We start from the raw sequence: 22,702 nt of genomic DNA, 5'->3' as shown, positions 1-22,702 counted from the left end.
CAGTAACTGCTCGGGTTTGAACAGAAGAACAAGAGTTTTATATTTGTCCGCGGCGTATGAAGTAAAATTGGCTGAAGAAAAATAGAAAAATATTTGCAGGCCAAATAGTGCGTCCAGCGTTTCCGTTAGGGTACTGAACACGGCAAGTAGCGTTCTAAAATGCGAGTTCAACAACGTTCACAACGTAGATAAATTAAATAAGACCCAGCAATATTGTTCTAATCGAGGCGGAGAATTATAAAGCATTCCTAGCCACACCTTCAGTCTTTGCAGTGTCTTACGAAAAGTAAAACGAAAATAAGTAAGAGGCGCGCATTTAACGCAACAACCGAGGAGACAAGGCAGGTGCCTTCAGTTACCATCAATTATAAAGTTTCGTTTCCGCTTTTCTCAGAACAAGAATGTAAGCTCATTCTTTTACACACTCTAGATGTTCTTATTGGACGGTGTACAGTATATGACGAAGCGCCACAGAATCTGCATGGTTGCCAGACACACGCTGTAGCAGAACAAACGTACTCCCCTCCAGGTTAACGTCGATTTTCTTGCGTAACTATGCAAAACAAGCTAAACAAGGCCTAGGAAAACTGCTTTATGCTCGCCCTCCTTACTTTCCCGGGTGCGTGATACGCGCTCTCTCCAGACACCAAGACTCTTCATGGTCACGGACAAAATGGACGAAGCACCTCAAAGAAGGCCAAGAGAGAACAATGCAGCATCAACAGCCCGTGCCTCGGTCTAGTTACCGATTAACGGCGCCAGTTAGGCCATATTAGTTAGTTACTTACGTAGAACACATTTCGCGCAATGATGCGCCTCTGCAGTTAGTAAAGAAGTGCCAAAAATAAATAGAATGGGCAGACAGTGCAGTCTGCTGAAAATAGGAGGAATGCCCATATGGCTACGTCGGCATCGATATTCTCAAATAATTGAAGCATCTAGTACTGTGTTTCCCTATTCTGAAGGTGCGCTGAGAATTTGTTTTGATAAAGTTGAGACTGTTACAAGTTGCCACCTTTCAAAAAGCATTCCTTTATCTTTCACATTAAGGTGATTGCAATCTAAAACATGTTTTGGGATCGTTTTTTATGGTGACGTTGGGCGAAAAGGTTGCATACTGATAGCATTTCTTCTTATTTTCTTTTATGTAAAAAAAAAAATCGCGTTTTGTATTTCACCACCAGGAGAACTTATTTAGCCTTAAGAAAATTACACTTGTGAAATAGTGAAAAGCTTTTTGCATTCTTGTAAATGGTCATGTCGAGTGTAAATGTGAGAGTTTTCTCAGAGGTGTAATCTGAATTTCTCAGAAAAGAATAATTAAATATTTTAGCACTTTTCTCGCAGCACCTGCGGGGCAAGAAATGTTGATGAGATGGCAATAAATATGTTTTGCATGTTTGCAAGTAAAATCAATGGGTTGAGTTAGTTTTTGTTCATATCAGTTAAATCTTTTATAGGAGGAAAAAATATGTGTTTTCTTGCAAAACGCTATCAATTCTATAGCAGCCTTAGTACAGCATAACTGCTTCTATTCTATCATAAAATTTCAGAACACGTGACCCAGTGTACTTCGAGAAAAATATGTATGAGTACGAGAAATTAAAACAAATATATACAATATATTGCAAACTGTAATTCTCCTTACTATCAGTGAGCAAAGGTTGCATTTATAGCGAAGGCTGAAACCAAGTTTCATAGTTATGGCTTTTATTAGGACTGTTCTATGAAAATTTTATGAAACAATATACAAAACTTCAGCTCTCCTCATCAGTGCTCGCGCACTTTCCTTGAAAACGATCCAGCTCTAGCCGGCAGAATTCACGCAGGAAACAGATCTCCTTCATAAGACGTTAGTTAGTCCTGCATGTTTTCTTTTTTCCGGTGCTGCTCGCGGCGAAAAAAGACCACTACGTTGTTTTGTGGATAACAAGAGCCCTCCAAGAGCATCGCACAGACACGGAATGAGGCTTTGAGCACGTCGCGGCACACCGTAGAAATAAACGTGCTAAGAGTAAGGAGTATCTTTATGCTCGGAGCGTGTGGTCGAATTCGCTTTCGCGTTTTTGTGAAGTCAAAAGTCTTTACATTAAATTGTGGGCGTTCAACGGGCATATGCACAAGGAAGCCGCCCTTCAGTTATCGCTTTCATATGAACAGGAAAGAAACCAAATTATTAGTGATAAGAAATTGCCTAATACTATTAAAGCATCAAGCTATAGCTGGCCTCTCTATCAGTTACCGATGAGACCACTTTGTCCTATATAAATGTTTAAGTGTCGTTTCCCAGGTGGCGTTCGGTCTCAATTTTGTACACAAAAATTGTGAGCTAAGAAAGGAATTAAACAACGGCCGCGTGACTTTCTTGAAACTCTAAAGAAAGCCTGCCTTTTTGGCAGTCCTACTTTAAAACGCCAGTTGTTATGAATAAACAGGAGTCTCTTTGATTGTTACCAAGCGCAGCAAAACTCAGTCGTTTTCTATTTCTTGTAATGACGCTTTTGCACAAGGCGGCGTGTTGTTAGCTAGTGAGCGCGCCATATAGATATTCTGGGATGTTTTCATCGTGTTCAGCTCAGCCGAGGTGGCTCATTTGTTATGATGGTCGGCTGTTGATCCTAAGAATGCGGTCTGGGTCCCACTGCGGCGGCCGCGTTTAGATAGAGGCAAATAGCAGTGTGCCCGCGCTCTGTACGATTGCAATGCGCGTTAAAAAATCTGGGGTGGTCGAAATTTACCGAGCCCGCCACCAGAGCGCTGCTCATAGTAGCTCTGGCTTTAGGCCACCAAACCGCTCAATTAAACTAAGTCCCACCACGATATTTCATAATGGCCTGCCAAAATTCCATTTGTTCCTTCACCCCTAGATGCCTCTCTGTTTAGCAATGCCCTTTCCTGAGAGGCTAATTAACAATAGCCGGTTTAGTTGACTGTTACTTCCGTATTATGCAATCCATAGTGGAGTGTTTTTCTAGGCTAGCTATGAAACAAAAATCTGCACTTTTCTCTCTTGGAAAGACGCCGCCCAGAAAAGGTGTTTTCTATATGATAAGAAATCTGGGAGTATAAGCGACATTGTCGACTATTCCTTTCTTCCACATTTTCAGTGAGGGAATGCGTACAGATTCAATTTGCATTACTTTGTGCTCAACTAATATCACATTGGCCACCGCGCCAATGTAAATACCAGCCGATCGCAATTGCTCCGCTGAAGAAGCATCTGCCGCAGCTAATAAGCCCAAGCCAAATTTCGAATGCGCAAAGAAACGAAATCCTGCTTCTTCGGTTTGTCGGCCTCGAGTAGGGATGAAAGGTTCTACTTGCCTATGATGTAATCGTATTCCTTGTACATGCCCGGCGGTGAGATGTCGAAGTATTCCGGCTGCTGCTCCACCTTGAGATGCGTGAAGAGCAGCGTCACGGCCAGGATGTCCGCCTTGGTCAGCATGGTGCCGCTCACTAACAGTGATGCGTACTCGCCAGGCTCAGAAAGACGTAGGAAGCAGAAGAACCAGCCCGAAGCGATAGTGCGGTTACGATATGTTCGAATATGTGTTTGCGGCACACAAGCACTTATTCCAGGGTTACGCGTCTTCTAATCCTAGAGCCTTGAAGTGTTCACACAGGCCACAGCCACCCGAATATGTCTGCGGGTGTTGAAGTCGCGCCGACTGTTGTGCCCTCAAGGTCTACTTCTCTCTCCGATGCGCACCCTTCGCAGAAATTTAAACACAGAGAGCAATACAGCGCCACTACGGAGAGAGAGAGAGAAAAAGCGGCGATATTCCCACGTTTCCTGGGGATGGAGGAGGTAGCGTCAGCTGGTCGAGAAGACCGATGTCGCGGTCACAGCTTCTGAATCGAAGTCCTTTCGTGCGGCGAAGGTCCCGCACGCTCAAACGCTTTAGCGCCGGCTATTGAGCCAGCTTCGGGACGCACGTGGTGGGCAACGGACCGCGGGCCAGCGAGCCATGGCAGCCTATATAACATGATCACTGCCCTTCCCTTCACTAAACAAACACTTATGCACGCGCTGCCCTCTTCTCTCTCTCTCTCTCACCCCTACTCCGTTCCCCGCTTTTTAAGTAAAAAGTTGGCCTTCTTTCATTGAAGTGAACCTCTCGCGCTTGCCCTTTTTTATTTTCCCTTTCCATCTCTTTCTCTCTGTGCGAGCATTCGTCTTCTCTCCCGCGAGTTCTCGCAGTCTCTTACGTGGCTAGACAATCCTCAATTATTCTCTTCCCGAGAAATGTGCCCACATCTAAGCTTTCACTGTATTCCTCTCTCTCGCTATCCCCCTCATTTGAGCATCCTCCCTTCCCTGCTTCGTGGACGCAGCAGCAGTCACGGAGCTGCGGCCCGCGGACAATGAGCCTCCGCCCGCTGTCGGGGCAATCCTTGAGCAGCATTCCGTCCGCGGACACGCGTAATGTGGTCGGCCTAAGAAGGCCATAAATGATATCCTTCCTCTCTATTCTTTGCCCGACTCCCAACTCGCTGATGCGGAGCAGGAAAAGCGGGTGTCCCAAAGAGCGGCAAACGGCGTCACGCCCGCCTTTGATAAAGATCTTTGCGTCCACTCTTGTCACCGTTCGCGGCTATGAAATATACAGAGGAGCAAAGGAGGCTCCCGCCGACAGCCGAGCGGATATAGACCGCTTGAGGTTTGAATGCCAATCTTCAGGCGTGAATGTCGACCCACTGCTCAATTCATTGTTGTGCAAACTCGAGCCCGACTATTATCTCCGACGTCCAGCAGGTGCCGCCCGCAATACCAATCGATGCCCATGCCTGTGTTCGGAGGAGTTTCAAAGAATCGTATATCTACATCAGGAAAATCGACATTTTCAGAGAATCCTTCATTAGGCATGCGCCCTCATTGCTAATGAATACGGGAGATGTACAACGCAGATAGTTTTTCTTTCACCACATCTCTCATTTCTAACGCCTCCCGCTCTTCACTCATTTTTTACGTGCATGCAGGTGCGGCCACAGCTGTGCAAAATGACGGTCTACTTGTTCCTGTACCTGTGATGATAGTGTGCTTACGTACAGAGAGCGAACAAAATAAAACGGGCTAATCTGTTTTGCTCATTTTGGAATGCTTTAGTACAAACGGTCTTGAAGCTCCGTTAACACAACCCCAATTAGAAGCAACTATTATGCGTATAAAAATAACCAACTGCATTTATTGCACTGGGTTATGACAAGAGTTACAGACACGAGTCCCGAAGAATTTTCCTTTCTTGTTTCTTTCAGTCAAAACTATAAACAAAGACTCAAAAATATGATAAATAATCTTGCCGCGAATAAGCTATTTCACTATCATGATAGGCCTCATCATATAAGAACAAGTCGCTGTCATTCTAGCTTCAACTGAAAAACAGATATCTGGGCTCTGTCCCTTGCCTCAGCTCTTTTCTTTGGCGTTGCCATTGTGTAGCTGTAGCAAACAAAAAGCTGTCTGTTTTAAACTTTGACTTGAGCAAGAATTAGGCTCGCCATAAAGCCAAGGAAAAAAGGATTCCCCCTTGACTGTTGTAGTCCAGGAGCAAATTCATCCTTCACTCTTTATTTTGATGAAATTGATCTTTTTTTACCGGTTCACAAAACGGTAAAACGTTCGCGGAGCTCCATGACAAGCTTCAGAACTCTACATTTGAGCAAAAATGGCTTGCAAGTAGTTATAAAAGCAAAATACCTGTTAAGCATGATTTGCTTGCTTTATCAAGTTGTACACGGTTTGGTGGTTTGAATCAGGGGGACACTCAGGCTTCGTCTTAAGAATACACGAGATAGGGCCTTTAACACCCTCTCTTAATTGAGCGATTATTTAAATATTTCCTGTTTAAGTTGACTTTTGACGAAGTAAAGGCAAAGTGTCTCTCTCCCCTCTCAAGCGACTTCTACACTTGTCAGGGGTGAAGGTGTCGTCGATTCGAACCTCTGTCACAACGAAATCCTCGAACTTAACTAGCAGGTGGACGATAAACGGAAAACGTAATCTAATGACACCACCCTGAACGCTGCACAAATAACGGTGGCGTCCCGTGGTCAAATCAGGTGATATTTCTCGGACACCGTTTTGCTCAATTTCGGTTTCGTCCACTCTAACGACGACGGCTTTTTGGCCGTACAAGCTATATACGATTCGCATAAAATCTACAACCCTTTAGCGGTGTCCCTACATTGAAACTGCCCTCAGAGGACAGAAGGACAAGAGACAATAACAAAGACGCAACCAGAAACGTTGCCAAGGTCGTCTCGCTAAATAATTTTACAAGTTTGTACCAACTATCGTCAGACGTAAACGAGGGCCCAAAGCGAAAAGTGCGTATGATACGACACTTAGTCCACCGTACGGCGTTAGAGCTTAGACGCGGCCAAGGTAAGACATAGCAAGAACTCACAATGAAGCGACGCGTAGCACGTTAACCAAGTTACAGCATTGAAGGCCAAGGTTGTTAACACCTCAGTGGTGGGAAAGCGTTGAAATAAATGTGGCTCACGTGCAGCCACCACGCGTGCTGTGACACTCCGCATTCATTACGGAGGATACGAGGCAAGGCTCGACGTGGGGAGACTTTCTCGAAATTTCGCAATATATCAACCACGCGGATGAAACATAACATCGGTGCCAACAATTTCTGAGGCGTAATTATACAAATCACAGCCAAGGGTATCGGCTCCTATCGCACAGAAACGCATAACGCAAGCGCCGTCCCGAAGCATAAAATGTTTGCTCTTGACGCAACATTGACGCAGTTCAGTGAGGATGTACGGCCAAACCTGTGAAATAAATAAAGTTGTTGGATGGTTTCACCAGACCAAGTAGAACAAAAAATGTGCTGCCTACAAAATGTAGAATTCTAAGCCCACCGAGGCATCAAAAACAACCGCCGTCAGCCAACGGAACCCGCTGGATACAGTCAACATTCAAAGCATAAAAAAAGCATGAAAGCCTATGAATTTGAACTAGTAGGCTTAGAGCGCGTCAGACACTAGCTTTATGATGCTATTATTTCGGCATCGTTTATCGTTTAAGTATTGTAATATGTTATGTAATTCGACGACGGAAATTGAAAATATACTCCTATGAATTTGGATAGTGCTTATTCGTACATTTTTATGCACACCCCCTGTTTCGTCATATACCTCTGCAGCCACGGAAGAGTGATAACTGCAGTCTCTGAAACTCCTCTCACAGACGCACTTTGGGCTGCAGCTCTGACGCGTTTGCTCAGTTTGCCAACGGAATTAAGCTGCTGAATGCGGAACCGCGGCAGTGACCTCATTCACCGCGGCAGCCGTTTTCCAGAGTTGGAGAAATACGTCCTTGCATCAACCTGTTAGCGCAAAGTTAATGAAAATCAGGACGGGATAGAAACAGATCAAGCCTTACTGTTTTGATTTCATATACTTACACTGGCTCTCTCCGAAGCGTTTGTTCCATAATCAACTCCTGCGAATTGTTTACTCGTTTCCCGTTAAAACGAAGCGCTCATATACCTTAGGACATGGATAAGAAGCATTCAGAGCAATATGTCAAGGTTAATGTACCATTTTATCCGCCTTTGAAATTTGGCTTGTTGTTCTCAGTGGTCATTGCGCTCACTTTCTCCGCTAGTAAAACAAAACACTGTTTCTGTCACGACTCCTTTTTTTTTGACAGATGAATTCGGGCTGCGGCAAAAACATCTCTATTAAAAAAAAGCCCGAAATATAACCTACCGTTGAGAGAAGAAGCATCGCAAAATGTTTAGCAAGACCGTAGGCAAGTGAAACACTGGCACAGCCAGCCGCAGTTCGATATTACTTGCGGCCTGGTTGTATGCTGCAATATGTATTATTCAATACGGTATCCCATATGGGGCGCCCCCTTGCGTTTGCTATTGTGTAAAGGATACGATTGAGAATAGCTCACACGAAATTGCGCACCGCTAAAAGAGAACGGAAGGATTGTTTGATTCGTAACCAAAAAAAGGTTTCCATCGGCGAAGAAGTCCTCAAATGGTGAGGCACATTTTAGACAGGTCCTTCATAGCGCTGTTTTAGAAGCAGAGAGTGAAACAACAAGCCGCTGGGAATTTCCCCGCCGACACAAAAGCTTTGACTGTCTCAGCCCAGTGCGTGAGAAGTGTCGCTGACGTGCGCTTCAAACGAAAAAGCAAGCGTGTCTCGCCACCGTCTTAAACCATTCGAGGCGAGTCGGCATTGTTATCCCACCTTGTGCGTAACGTGACGTGCACATTTCCTAGAAATTGGTTATATGTGCAGCAGTTTCGGTGTCTTTTGGAAAATATTCCTACCTTCATTCGTCATTCACGTTTCTCGTACTTCTATACCATAGGTTGCCACTCTGTAATATCGATCCTAACAAAATCTATGAAAAGAAGGTTCATTATACCTCCACAAACTTTCCAATAATGAGCAGACAGCCCAAATTGGAATATACTATCGATGTCAGTCAAAGATCGCTGCAACATTCTCCCATTTGCAATGATACAACTATGTACAGGTACTTGCACACTTTTATCAGGGCAGGGCCCTTGATCACACTGAGGGGAAGATGAATTCAAATAATGAGTTGCAACTGAGCAAGATGAATTTTAAAACAAGTTTCCTTGAGAATAAACCATGAAGGTTCGATAGCGTCAACCCTGTAGAGCATGATGAGCATGATAATTCGGGTGAGGTCCTGTCGCACAACCACATTACCTTTCATAGCCTTGACCTGCATGAACAGATTATTTTTGAGAAGGTTAAATGATGCTGCTTAGTGTAGCAAAAAAAAATGGAAATTACTTCGCAAGAACCACATGTTGAGGAAAACCAAAATTGGGAGGATGAACATTTTTTTTCTGGCTTCAATGTTCACTATACCGGTAGCACAGATGCGAGATGCTACAACTAGGGATATGCATATAACACCTTAAGCTTGCTCCTACAGAAGGCAAAATTGATGTTTTGTTCATGGTATGACATGCAGAAATATGGATAAAATATCTTTTGCCCATTTGAATTTCCTGGCTTAAACCAGAGCAGCGCAGTATTACTATCAGGCAACACAAAGAGCCTGAGATCTCAAAAAAGCCATGTTACACACGTTTAAAATCACTGCAGTGCTTCTAAGTACTCCACAGATATGGTTGTCAAGTGACCATTCATGCAGTTGCGACACCATGTACCTAATTAGCAATCTCGGACTGACCGAAAGCTTAGTGCACTTCATGACTCTGGAACACAGCCCCTTACAGCATGTTATGTGTCCTTTCAGAGCAATGTACTTATCTTTCCCTGTTGAGCTCACTGGCCTAATTTTATAATGTCCCTCTAAATGAAGCTCTCACTGTATACACCCATGGCAGGGACCCCTTTGTATAGGAAATTCTACAGAGCCTGTCTGCACATGCAACACTGCACAAGTGTGAAGAAGTGAGACTACAGTACAAGGCTGCATGCATGACGAAAACATAATTGCAATGAGTGAGCAAGAGTAGTGTTTTGCCAACTTATCTATTTATTCAATTTATGACAGACAAGAACCCAGCAAAATGGCCATCCACACTGCTCAAAGGGGAAACAGCTAGTTTACACGGTACGACTATCACTATTATATGTTGTGCGTAATACTATGTATCACTGCTACATTGCAACAGTCCCCCTGGGGACTATACAGTAAAGCAGACAGGCTCTGCCAAGCGTGAAACTGCATGGACTAGTCTCTATCCAGTTTTAAGAGGAACAAAGTTGAAACGAAAAGCAAAAAACAAGGCGCACAAGAAGCAGTAGTGCTGGCCTTTGTTATTTAATGCAACCCAAAGGCCTGGAAAGTGAATGAGGGGAAATGACAAGTACAAAAATGACAATGACAGAGAAGGAAACGAACACATTGCAGCGTAGGTATTAACGCATCCATGAAGCCTATCAAGAATTTCTGCATGATCCTGAAAACATCTAAAAAGAAGCTTTGGAACACAGGAAAAAGAAAAAAATACAAAAGAATACAATCAGGAATGCATATAGAAACCTACACGCATCTAACACGTGACAGGGTGACATATCATGCAGCATGACCTCTACTGGCGAGCAGAATCAGGTGGGGCGATCTAAACTAAGGGCTATTGAACCAGGCACAGACTAGAACCTTCCAGTGGCAGTGAAGCGAGGGCGCCGTTACGCATTCAAGAAATAGTAACCCAGCATAACATGATCAATAAAACAGCACAAGAACGCGATCAAAGGAAAAAAAGAGGGATTTAAAGGCGCCCTTTCTTTCCATCTTCTTTTCCTGTTATCATGTCCTTGCGCCGCTCCATTGGCCCTACAGCAAGTACTTCTACAAGCATAAGATGGTCAGCACATGTAGCATCCTAGCGGCATGTTTTCATTGCAAGGCAGATGCTATTTGAGTTACTAAATGACACATATGGATGAGTTGCAAATGACTATTACATATGCATGCGTCCTCTGGAAATTATGTAAAGCCTCACTTGTCCTTACATTTACATTGAATGCTTTTGTAGCGACAGACTCCCTGACGAAGGATCCTGCAGCGGGTGGCCAAAGCATGCAATGGGTTCTTTACGATACACCTACAGCTTGGTGATATTGTAAAATGACCCAGAAGCCTCCATGTGCCATTAAATACAGAACATCTAGTGAGATGAGCAATCCAAAACACAAAGCTTCATTAGAAGGTTTTTTAAAGCATAGGTGGCATTGAGGAAAAAACGCACTGCCAGTTTCAGTTTGTTGGCTGTCCTCCCTTAATGACCCTACTGGCCGCTTAGGTCACTGGGCCTTGCGAATACAAGAGTACGAATTTATTGTGGTATACAAGTCCGGCCAAGACGCTGACTGCTTGTCCCGCCATCCCGTAGATCCTTCCGTGTAAGTACAAAATTCAACCATAATTTCAATTCGACGGTGGGCATCGCCAGCATTTGTTAATCAGTCTCAAACAGGCCAGGTAATTTTAAACCGTCAATAAAAGCATTTTTCTTGGACTTACAAGATTATCCAGTAGCTTGCTTATTATATGCAATTACAATATTGAGCTAGTAAACCTCTTGCCATTCAGTGCTGCTTTGTTTGCCTCTGTGTCCTAGCATTTGTTACTTGTTACACGAGCTACTGAGTGCGAATCATCTGGGTTTGCAAGGCATTTAGCCTCCCGGGGCAAGGCTCCTGACATCCACACACACTCGCTTTCTTCCGTTTTTTCTTTTATTTGACAGTTCAGAGTTCGAAGCACAGTTTTCTTTCTCAAAGGAATATTGAATTCTCACAGGAGATATTTTATTTGATATCAGAAGGTGCAGTTTTATCATGACTCTTTTGGAGAACTGCACTGTGTTTACATGCCACTACAATTGGTTTCTGTCCTTTGAAAATTCTATCAAGCCTGCATGCTGGCCTGGCAACTACGTGACATGCCATTACACTTGGTCACTGTTTTACAATTAGCCCCTAGAAAGTTTTTCTCTACAAGTGGGAATCCTTAGCTGATGCAAGGCAGGGGAGGCTTAGTATTTCTTGGTGCCAACTGACAGCTCCGGCATAAAATATTTACTTATATGTACTTAAAATAGTCATTGTATATCATGCGATGTTTCGAAAACTTAATGGACTCTTCCTCAGCAGCATTCCCCCATACTGCGTGAACATGATATTGCAATCACTGTCACTATACTTGCCGCTCCGAAGGCAAAAAATTGGGAGCATTCGCTTTCTACCTGCGTTGGCGTGGCCATTTCGTATGGTGCGCTTTCGCGTCGTCTGCTATATTGTCGTGCAATGTGTTTCTCGCCGCTCCCGCATAACGGCGCCACATCTTCCCGCAAAAGGCCAATTGTTCTGTGAATACCTGACACTCGCCGTAAGGGAAGGGAGGAGGTTGGGCGTCAAAGCGGAAAGAGAGAAAGAGGTGCCATAGTGGAGGGCTGCGGAGTAATTTCGACCACCTGGGGATATTTGATGTGTGTGTGTGTGTGTGTGTGTGTGTGTGTGTGTGTGTGTGTGTGTGTGTGTGTGTGTGTGTGTGTGTGTGTGTGTGTGTGTGTGTGTGTGTGTGTGTGTGTGTGTGTGTGTGTGTGTGTGTGTGTGTGTGTGTGTGTGTGTGTGTGTGTGTGTGTGTGTGTGTGTGTGTGTGTGTGTGTGTGTGTGTGTGTGTGTGTGTGTGTGTGTGTGTGTGTGTGTGTGTGTGTGTGTGTGTGTGTGTGTGTGTGTGTGTGTGTGTGTGTGTGTGTGTGTGTGTGTGTGTGTGTGTGTGTGTGTGTGTGTGTGTGTGTGTGTGTGTGTGTGTGTGTGTGTGTGTGTGTGTGTGTGTGTGTGTGTGTGTGTGTGTGTGTGTGTGTGTGTGTGTGTGTGTGTGTGTGTGTGTGTGTGTGTGTGTGTGTGTGTGTGTGTGTGTGTGTGTGTGTGTGTGTGTGTGTGTGTGTGTGTGTGTGTGTGCGTGCGTGCGTGCGTGCGCGCGTGTGTGTGTGTGTGTGTGTGTGTGTGTGTGTGTGTGTGTGTGTGTGTGTGTGTGTGTGTGTGTGTGTGTGTGTGTGTGTGTGTGTGTGTGTGTGTGTGTGTGTGTGTGTGTGTGTGTGTGTGTGTGTGTGTGTGTGTGTGTGTGTGTGTGTGTGTGTGTGTGTGTGTGTGTGTGTGTGTGTGTGTGTGTGTGTGTGTGAACAACTTTTATTTCCACCAGAATGGAGGCCCCCTACTCCCCGCCTCCAGCACACAGGGGCCGGGACATCCGCGATTAGAGGCAGGCAGAGAGGTCTTGATTCCTTGCGGCCTCTTCCGCCAGGCGGACGGCTTGCTTCTGAAGATTGGTTTGGTTTGGTTTGTGGGGTTTAACGTCCCAAAGCGACTCAGGCTATGAGAGACGCCGTAGTGGAGGACTCCGGAAATTTCGACCAGCTAGGGTTTGTTAACGTGCACGGACATCGCACAGCATACAGGCGTCTTGCTTTTCGCCTGAAGAGTTGGGTCCTCGCTCCGTAGAAAGGTTTGCCAGTCTTCTCTACTAAGTATTTTGTCTTAGCCCCTAGGGAGCTAGCGCATTCCCAAATTACGTGATTGAGGGTCCCTCTCTCCCCACATTGCTTGCATTTATCATCCTGTCGCTCATCTTTCTGGACGTGATAGGCCCAGACCGGGTGAATGTAATTTCCTGCCTGCAGACGCCGCCATGCGATCGTCTCTTTATTGTTCAGATGCTTATCTGGTGGTGGCACCAGTTTTCTGCTTTGTCTACAATTTTCGACTATTTCTGTGTAATTTAATAGACGTTCATCTATGTTCAGGCAATCAAGCGGCTCCACGGTCACCCGAAAGTAGAGATCTCGGGCTAATTCCTCTGCCGCTTCGGTACTAGGAACAGACGCGTGCGCTGGAGTCCCTATTAAACTGACTTTTCTATTCAGCTGTTCCGGATCCCGATCCGGATTCTCACCGCTTCTGGTGCGATCCTGCCCTTTGCGTAGTTGTAGATGGCTGTTTTGTTGTCACTAATTATGAATTTTGCTTCCGTTCCTACGCAAGCGAGCGCTATCGCAACTTCTTCAGCTGTTTCGGAGTTGCAGCTTCGGATAGTGGCTGCTGATACTGGGGCGCCTCGGCCGTCGACTACCGAGGCTACCACCGCACCCGACTTCCCACTCTCCGCATCTACGTATGCAACTGTCTTACTGTCCATTGGCTCGAAGCGTTTTCTGAATGCTTCTTCTCTCTTTTGCCTCCTTTCCTTGTTGTATATGGAGTGCATGTGTCGAGGAAGAAGGGAGATGGTTAGCTTATCTCGGTATATCTGTGAGATGCTCGACTTTTGTTGCATCCCTCTGTCTATCTGCAGGCCTATCATATTTAAAATGGCTCAGAAGTGCAAGATGCCGGGCTAGTTGGTACTGCATAATGAAATAAAACAGCGCAACGAACGGGACGAAACACGAAGAAAGAGAGACAGACACAGGCGCTGACTAACAACCTGACTAAAATGGCTCTCCCTGTTGCTGTCTTCCTTAGCCTTTCGAGTTGCGACACTGACTGCTTCTGCTATTTCTTCCCACGTATTGTGCACCCCCATAGCGAGCAACATCTCTGTGGATGTACTCATTGGTAGGCCCAGGGCCCTCTAAACCTTAGAGCAGATGAAAAAAGAAAATTAGAAGCACTCATTAGGCGATGCATAAAGGGGATATTTAAAGTGATACTGACATCGTAATGCAAACGAACGCCTCTGTGCTTTGCCTGGATTCTTCGCTCAGCTGCCGTAGAAGACGGACGTGTTTTCATGCACTCCGCTCTTCGCGCCCGCTCGAGGGCCGTTACGCACCACGTAGGCAGCTGTTCATATGCCGCAGGGTTATTGGACAGTGCTCCCGGACTGGCCGAAGCCGATTTGTGTGCATCGAAACGCGGCCACCGCAATCGTGATCAAACCCGAGTAGCCCGGTTCAGTAACTCATTGTCTTAAGCACAGATCCACCGCGGCGTGAAGACGCGGATGGTAGAAGAGTCGTCGTTACACGCTCATAATGTTGCTACCCGAAGCTGGAATCTAGGTGTGAAATTTAAACGTGCCTACCTCTCAGTGGAGAACCGCTCTGTACAGCTAATGTTCTTCAATAGAACGCCGACCGGTGGCGCACTCAAATTTATATACTAGTATAGATATGTCATTACGCTACAATTGTGACCCCATGGATGGTGGCGGAGATACCGGCATGGTGTCCAACGATTACTTTGTTTCGTACATGTAAAATGCAATTCTAAATGTAATTTTATTTTGATGAGGGAGTCGTACCATCCACCTTTGGGAGCCAAAAATGGTCAAAATTCACGTTTGCAGGAGGATGCGTATCTCGCGATCCACTGGTCATAGATACATGCGGGTGGTATCAAACGATTCGGCCCGGTGAGATCTATATGAAATAAAATTGCGATGAATAACAGATTACGTGCTTTAATTTCAACGCCTATCGGCGGTCGATGCATTTTTTTTTTTTTTGAAGCGAAAACTTTGCTCAAGCCGTCAGCGTGGAAGACAATTTGAGCTTGAAAAACTTTAACGAGGAGGAATAACTTTTTTTGATGTCCGGCTGGGCTTAACCTGACCGGGCCTAGGTCTCCTATGTGGGAACGTCGAGATCTTGTCTCTTCGCCGCCATGAGTGCCTGCTGGACGGCCTGGAGTTGGTCGTTGAGGCTGGAGCTGCGCAGAGTGATAACCACCTCGACGAGACGGTTTCGGCATTAACGCCTTTCAATTGTGCTTTGCACTCCCAGAGTATGTACTTAAGTGTTGCTATGTTTGCCTTGCAGACCTTGCATATGTTGGTGTCATATATTTCAGGGTAAATCCTGTTGTACTGCAGTGGGTTCGGGTATGTATTTGTTTGTAATTGCCACCACGCGGCTGCCCGAGCTCTGCATAGTTTGCTGCTAGGCGGAAGGAAGGTCCGGCGGGCCAGGTAAAATGCTTTGGTTAAGTCATTAAAGCTGTCATCCTCTCTCTCCCCCTTCTTCGCCATGACTCTCTCCGGCACAGTAAGCAAGACCTCGTGCTACGGCGTTAGCGACATCATTGAGGTTGGTGATATGCGGAGAGACATTCCCCATATGGGCCGGGAACCAAACTACTCGACCTTGTTGTCCGGTGAGGGTTTCAAGTGCTTGAGTATTTGGCAGGCTTCCACGGATATTCTCCACTGGACGTAATTCTTTATTGCCGTGCGCGAGTCGCTGACAACGACCCCGCAATCGGGATCAGATATAGCAAATGCGATGGCTAATTCTTCGGCCACTTCAGCATGTCGGGACTTTATGCTGGCGGAGTGGCCAAACGTTTCGGCGGTATCCACAACCGCGACAGCGTATCGTCGATCGTCTTGATACTCGGCAGCATCCACGAAGCCCTCTTCCCTCGCTTTTCCGTAGTTCCACAGCAGGGCCGCGGCTCTGGCCTGTGTTCAGCCTTGATAATACGTCGGATGTACGTTTCTTGGAACTTGTGCGACTCGGATGACGTCCTTGACGTTCTGCGGGGATTTCTTCTTTCTCTCCGTGTTGACGATGGTAGCCAATACCAAGCCGCTCGAGTATGTGTCGTCTAGCTGCGGTGGTCGTCAGTCTTTCTAGCTGCGCTATGTGCTACGCATCTGCGAGTTCGTCCAAACTGTTGTGATTTCCTAATTGTAGGAGGAGCTCGGTGCTAGTCGAATTTTGCAGTCTAAGCGCCGTCTTATATACCCTGCTTATAATTACGTCTATTTTGTTCTTCTTCGCCTTTTACCAATTGTGAAAGGTAGCCACATACGTTATATGGCCTATGACAAAGGAGTACACGAGCCGTATCAGGCTCTCCTCCCTCATGCCACTTCTCATACTGGTGACTCTTTTTAGTAATCTCATTGCATTGGCAGTCTTGTGTATAAGAGTACTCACTGTCTCGCCATTTACACCGTTGGATTCTATGATCATGCTTAGAACTTTGTTTTTTTTTACGATGGGGATGGTTCCGCCGTCACTCGTGTTTAACTTGATTTCTTCATATTCTCTCTTCTTTGGTCCGCTGGGTGGTCGTCCCTTCTGCGTGGGGCGGTACAGCAGGCGCTCGGACTTCTTGGGCGAGCAGTGGAGCCCCGTATTACTCAGGTATTTTTCTACGACACCTATCACTTCTTGCAGCGAAACTTAGAGCTGGCCATCGCTGCTACGGTTGACCCATATCGTGATACTTCAGAGAGACGGGAAGGCACATACCGCCGTCACAAAGATCAAGACTACAAAAGAACAGATACTTAGTATGATTCGAAGGGTATCTAACAGAAACCGTGGCCTTGAAGAAAACGATTCCATGCGCCTAATACCCGCATTCGTCGTGTTGCGGGTTGCCTACTCCGCCGCCTATCTCCAGATGACAAAGGCGAATAGAGACACCCCAAGCACGATGTTTCGCAAGGCAACGAAGCAAGCACTGGGCATGCTCATATACTCGTCCACGGAAACACTGCTAGACATGGACGCTCACAACACGGAGGGGGAGCTCATTGAAGCCCACCTTTTATTCAGAGAATCCGGCTCAGTTACACGATCTAAAAAGTCTTTCTCTTCGATGAGAGAACAGAAGGCGTGCTGACACGATCCTCACCAGCCAAAAATATCACCAAGGCTTCCAAAATCTCTCTCGTCAACTTGTTCTTATTCCTCCTCAAAATTGATTTTGTTTCTTACATAAGGTACAGCACGGACCAGCTATCCTACGCAAGATAGGACGGCAGATCGAGACAGCACCCTTCAAGGCGGCCCTTCCGGGAGACTGGAAGACGACAGTTCAGACCGAACCCCTTCCCCAGAACATGATGCCGGGCAAGGACGACAAGAGGTGCATGGCCAAAGCCATAGCCCGGAAGCTTGAAGGAAAACCCATGATCCCCTACGTGGATTCCTCGCTTCAAAAACACAGTGACCGTGCAGCAGTGGTGGTTACGCCAAACGACGGGCTGATCGAGGCAACAGACCCCGCAGTTGCCAAGAAGCGGCCGTGGCCTTCGCACTCGCACAACTGAGCGTGGACACCGTGTTTACCGACTCAAAGACAGCCTATGGAAGCTTCCGCAGAGGGGTAATCCTCTCCGCGGCCAGAGCCATTCTATCCAAGTGCAAGCCTCCGGGAAGAGCCATAGAGCTCGTGTGGGTCCCGGCTCACTCGCCGGTAGCAGACAACATCGCTGATTACCATGCCCGAGAAATGTCAATTCGGGCCGAGCACGAGCCGGAAGAGCTACCTTATCCGGTCATCCGCTTCAGGAGATTATCCGGATGTACCGAGAGGAAAGGTGCAGACTGCCAGAACCGCACCTCAAACTCACCAGGCGACAACCGGCGATCCTGCGTCGAGCGCAGGCGGGATCGCTTGCGCATCGCGTACTGTTGAACCGCATATACCCTGCGGAACACAATATGCTCTGTCCTTTTTGTAAAAAAGAAAAGGGCGCCCTGCCGTACGTTTTGGCAGATTGCACAAAACTGAAGACCCCGCTCTTCTCTTTCCGCCAATACCCCCCCCTCTCCAACCGCTTGAGCGATTTGTTATCCAGGCCCGCCCTATTGATCAGCTCGCCCTGATGGACAGGGGCTAGGAGGTGCTGGAAACATATGGGTGCCGTAACTAGGGAACCATCCCGTCTGGTGCCTGCATGCACCACTGATTTATCTCGGGCGAAATAAATGTCGATTCATCATTATCATTGGCCCTGAGGAAGGAGCTTTGAACGGACTCGTATTCCTTAAACATGTTTACATCCGCTCCTGTTGGGAGTAGTTCACTAGTGTATGCCAAGGTATATCATAAATCTTAGTTACAGGTGCTGCGGCGGCGCTACATCTCCACGATTGCCAATACGGACCGTCCACCTTACACTCACTTTTCTGTGCATCGACGCGGCATCAGACTCACTGACCGTGACTTCCCAGCATCACGAGAGCGCAGCAGCTGGCCAATAAATGGCGCAAGATATCGCCGCTATACTTACCGCGTGAAGCTAACAAACATGGAATAGTGATGGGAAGCTAGTGGGCATAAAATGACAATCCCAATGAACTTACTTGGACAATAGCGCATCCTGGCAAAACATGGCATGCATGTCTTTCTCGGCCGGAACCCCCCCCCCCCAACACAAAAGCTAAGCTTTACAGGTCACTATAGACCTTCGCCACCGTCAGGACTGACTCTTGAGCACCTATTTCTTGAGCGTCCTTTTTTTTTTTTTCATTTCTTCCAGGAGAGGCAGTGCGACCAGCGCCGAGTTGTTCGCAGTATTGTTCGCAATGTCCTGAACGCGCTGCTGGCCGCCTTCATTCACAAACTGATCACGTGTTGACACTCTGGCTTTTCTCTGTGAGCTGCCTTCAGTTCTGCATATTTCATTGTAGAGGAAGTGTTTGCTCTAGCGTGGCGTCGAATTTAGAAGTACGGATTCTTAGTTTAGTTGAAGTTATCGGACTTCGCAACACATGACGTTTTAGTTTGGTATCCTCGTGTTATTCATGCTGTGCGTAGAAAACAATTATAGCGCTTAACGTAAAATAACCATTTTTCGACATCTAAAGGTCCCAATCAACGATCCCATTTCATCAAAAACCTGTACTCGCATTAAAAGATTCCTTTTTAATTTCATTGTCTCGCCATGCGTTCGAAACTTGAAGGTGCTTTCTGCCCCAATATTGAAGAAGGATAACAAAGAAAACACCAACATTTCATTAATAAGTACTGTCGTGACGATTTGCTCTCTTGATTTTCGCCCAATATTTTAAACACATCCTTTGCCTCCAGTGCGAGAATTTTTTTTTTTTTTTGCTCTTGCGTTCTTCACGCAGGACGGAGAACAACACAAGAACTGAGAAAGCGGATTTCGCGAGATTGATGACTATCCCGATTCCAGGGCCCTAGAATTTTGACTGCGACTGCAAAGCTCCAATGTCACTCGTTGCCGCCGTAACCAAGCTTCCGTTCAGTTCAGATACACATTCAAACTGCATAACTTTTGCTTTCGAATTGCTATTCTATGAAGTCGGTGGCTGCCTAGCAAAACAGTTTAGGCAAAGGCAGATTTCGCAGAACGAAGGGCAAGATTGAACATTAAATACAAAGAATATACTTCGGATTATTTTGCTGGAAACGCGACAACTGATGAAGATGGGAAAGCTAGAAGGAGTTGCGTGGTTTTATTTGGTTTGCGTGATGAGGCCTAACTTTCCAAAGCAACTCAGACTATGACAGTCACCGCAGTGGAAGGATCCGGGTGGCTCTGACCACGCGGGGTTCGGTAACATGCGCTGATATTACGAAGTACACGGGCGCCTTGCGGTCGGATTGTTATAAGATGCAAAAGCACAGAGTGGTGTAGGGAAGAAACCCGTGTGATAGGTACCGCAGCTGGACTGCAGAAGAAATGTACTTATTGAAGTGCGTGTATTTCGAAGGAAAGGTAATCTACAGTTCCTTCCTGAAAGGTTCCAGAACAACCAAGTGAAGCTAGAGCTGCAAGTCAGGTGGAACATTTGCTAGGCTAGTGTGTCCGCAGCTGATGCAGGAGAAGGTTTATAGGAGAAATATACAAGTAGCTATTCCGAACATAATTGTAATGATGAGGAGGGCAAAGAGGTGAATACAGTTTAACACTGCGGAAGAATGTGTAAAAGAATGCCTTCTTCATAGCGCCCTCATGCGAATAGTCGCTCTGAAGAAGTCTCGCTTCAGTTAATATTCATGTACCAAAACACTGTGACACAATCCTTAAAATCCCCAATGGTTCATGCCCGTGGAGAGGACCTAATTTTCCTCCTGAATTTCGTAAACACAGGGTGTCATATTTACTCGCCACCTTACAATTGTGTTCACGTTTCAATCGTCTAATTTCAGCACATCTGCGGTCTTCCAAAACTAGATGTGATGCATCCTCCCTGTCGCAATAAAAATCGTGATGGGGTAGAACGTGCCACCTTCGCAGTCAGCTACCTCGGTAATGCTGATGGCTCAGGGTACGCAACTGCTGTGACGTTGTCCTGTACACAACGATTAGGTGCTAATAGCTTTGCAATCTAAATAGGTTGTTCACTCGCGGCAGTGGTCCCTTCCACAGCGTTAAGTGAAACACAGCGCCTTGTGAATGCAAGGCAGTCTTCAGCATCCTTTTCTGTACGGCCGCATTTGAAGTCCGGTGAACACTTTAAAAAAAAAGCCCTGCGAAGCCTGACAGTAGAAAACTGCTGACACTGCGCGTGTTTAGCCTAACGCGTTCAAGTAAGTCATCGGCAACTGCCAGCAACAATGCTTGTTTCAACTGCGCCGTTGCTGGAAGCTTACACCACGTAAAGATGGCCTGGCGACGCAATTATAACCCGGATGGAGCGGCATGCGCAATATACGAAACGTGGAGGAAGCGCCGCGGAGCTTTCATTCGCCACCCTGCTTTCCCTCGCACGCGTTGCCCATCCAACAGCAACGGAAGCCTACAGAGATGCAATGAAATGTCGCATGCGACGGCTGCGCACAATTTCTTTGGGCCATTCAAACGCACGTTACCTTGGCAAACTGTCGCAACGAGTGCACGCACGTTCTCTGCGCTACCACTATACCTCTCGAATTGGATTCTCTAGCCGCGTTCGCCTTGACCTTTGTTTGAATAGCGTCTCAGAGAACCTGTGCATTCTCGTTTAGTAGAAGGCTGTATAGGCGCTGTGTCCTTTGGCGCGGTTTATTTCGAAAGAAAAATTGTTTCGACTGCAGAACTGTTAAGGTAACAAAAACTGCATCTGATTTAGCTGACTTGATGTTTAATTTTGTTTTATGTTTTGTTTTTCTAAACTACTGTTTCAAGTTCAGGCGTCTTACAAAGATAGGTGGAATGGGCGACTGGGGTTGTAGACCACTGTAGACATTTTGGGACCGCTTAAAACATCTAACGAGGGCAATGCGAGAGCGGTGTGTTTGGATGCATTGCGTATGAGCGGATGTTCATGAAGGCCACGACATTCAAGGCGCAGCTCTTAGAAATTGGTACTTAAACATGCAGGTTGATCAGCTGAAGAGATAAGTACATTATTAATTGAAACAGAAATCAGCGATAGCTTTAGGGAGGTCTGTAGATACGGCGAGCTGCGATAGCATTTGAATTCGCTTTTTATTTTTTATGTCGTTACTATGTTGTTTTAAGCGCCTCTCGAAGTTAACGTGGTTTCGCCAATGTATATAGTCACAGTCAGAACGAGGAATTTTCTACACTACGCCAGAGTATTTTCCCTTGGGAATGGAAGTTTACCAACGCATGTCGCAGTTCTCTTGTCGGAACTTGGCCGATATGGACTTTGAAAAAAAAAACTTATTTACTTATGGGAAGGGAAAGGAGCGGTAACTGTCTCACTCGTTTTCTGCGGACACCTCAACCGCACCGTAAGGGAAGAGAGGAATGTGGGAGTGAAAGTGGAAAGAGAGAAAGAGGTGCCGCAGTGGAGGGCTACGGAGTAATTTCAACCACCTGGAGATCTTTAACATGCGCTGACATCGCACAGCACACGGATGCCTCTTCGTTTCCCCTCCATCGAAACGCAGCCACCGAGGTCGGGTTCGAACCCGGGTAGGAGATAATCGCCAGACGCGGAGCTGAACGGACGTACTTTGTATGGGCTCCAGGACTTTTGACCTGTTCTACCGGTTCTCCCCAACCTTTCCACTCGAATCTCCACCGATGAATCTGTGAAGGTGAGAGGATCCGTTGGTCACCTTCGGTGCTTGATTCCGTCCATCTCTGAACTTTCTGGACAACGTTTTGTGCTCTGCCACGCCACCGACGCGCTAAGCCTAGCGTCCGGCGTTTGCCACCGGGCCCCTGCGCAACGCGCGCGACAGTTTCCTGGAAAAGCGTCTGCGTCTGGCGAAACTCGCGCTGCCGTGGCTGTGAAGGCAGGCCTGCTGCCTCCTCCGCCCGGCGGCTGCCGCCGTCTCTGATCTGTAATCGTCGCCTGTGCTTGGAGCCGCAAACATGAAGGTGCATGTGCCAGGTGAAACCCTGGATCAGCGGAACTACGACCCCCGGGACAGGACCCATATTTTGAGTGTCCCGGCCAGACGGGCTGCCTGCCAGACAACGCCGTCAAGAGAAGTACTTACCATGAACGCTAGTGCGACAGCCGGGTCGAACGCCGCCGTG

General features: G+C 46.6%; 1 protein-coding gene across 1 annotated transcript in view; it reads right to left on the bottom strand.

Moving 5' to 3' along the window:
• The window catches only part of LOC146194395 (glucose dehydrogenase [FAD, quinone]-like), a 75,163-nt gene extending 71,715 nt beyond the window's left edge, over positions 1 to 3,448 (bottom strand). Inside the window, exon 1 of the mRNA XM_084596049.1 lies at positions 3,325 to 3,448. Coding sequence (XP_084452175.1) covers positions 3,325 to 3,448 — 124 coding nt within the window. The remainder of the gene's footprint in view (positions 1 to 3,324) is intronic.
• Positions 3,449 to 22,702: the final 19,254 nt, after the last annotated feature.

Source organism: Amblyomma maculatum, chromosome 3 (assembly GCF_055883805.1).
Source record: "Amblyomma maculatum isolate TAMU_Amacu chromosome 3, ASM5588380v1, whole genome shotgun sequence".
Taxonomy (NCBI): Eukaryota; Metazoa; Arthropoda; class Arachnida; order Ixodida; family Ixodidae; genus Amblyomma; species Amblyomma maculatum.
This window is presented reverse-complemented; position numbering and strand designations above follow the sequence as displayed.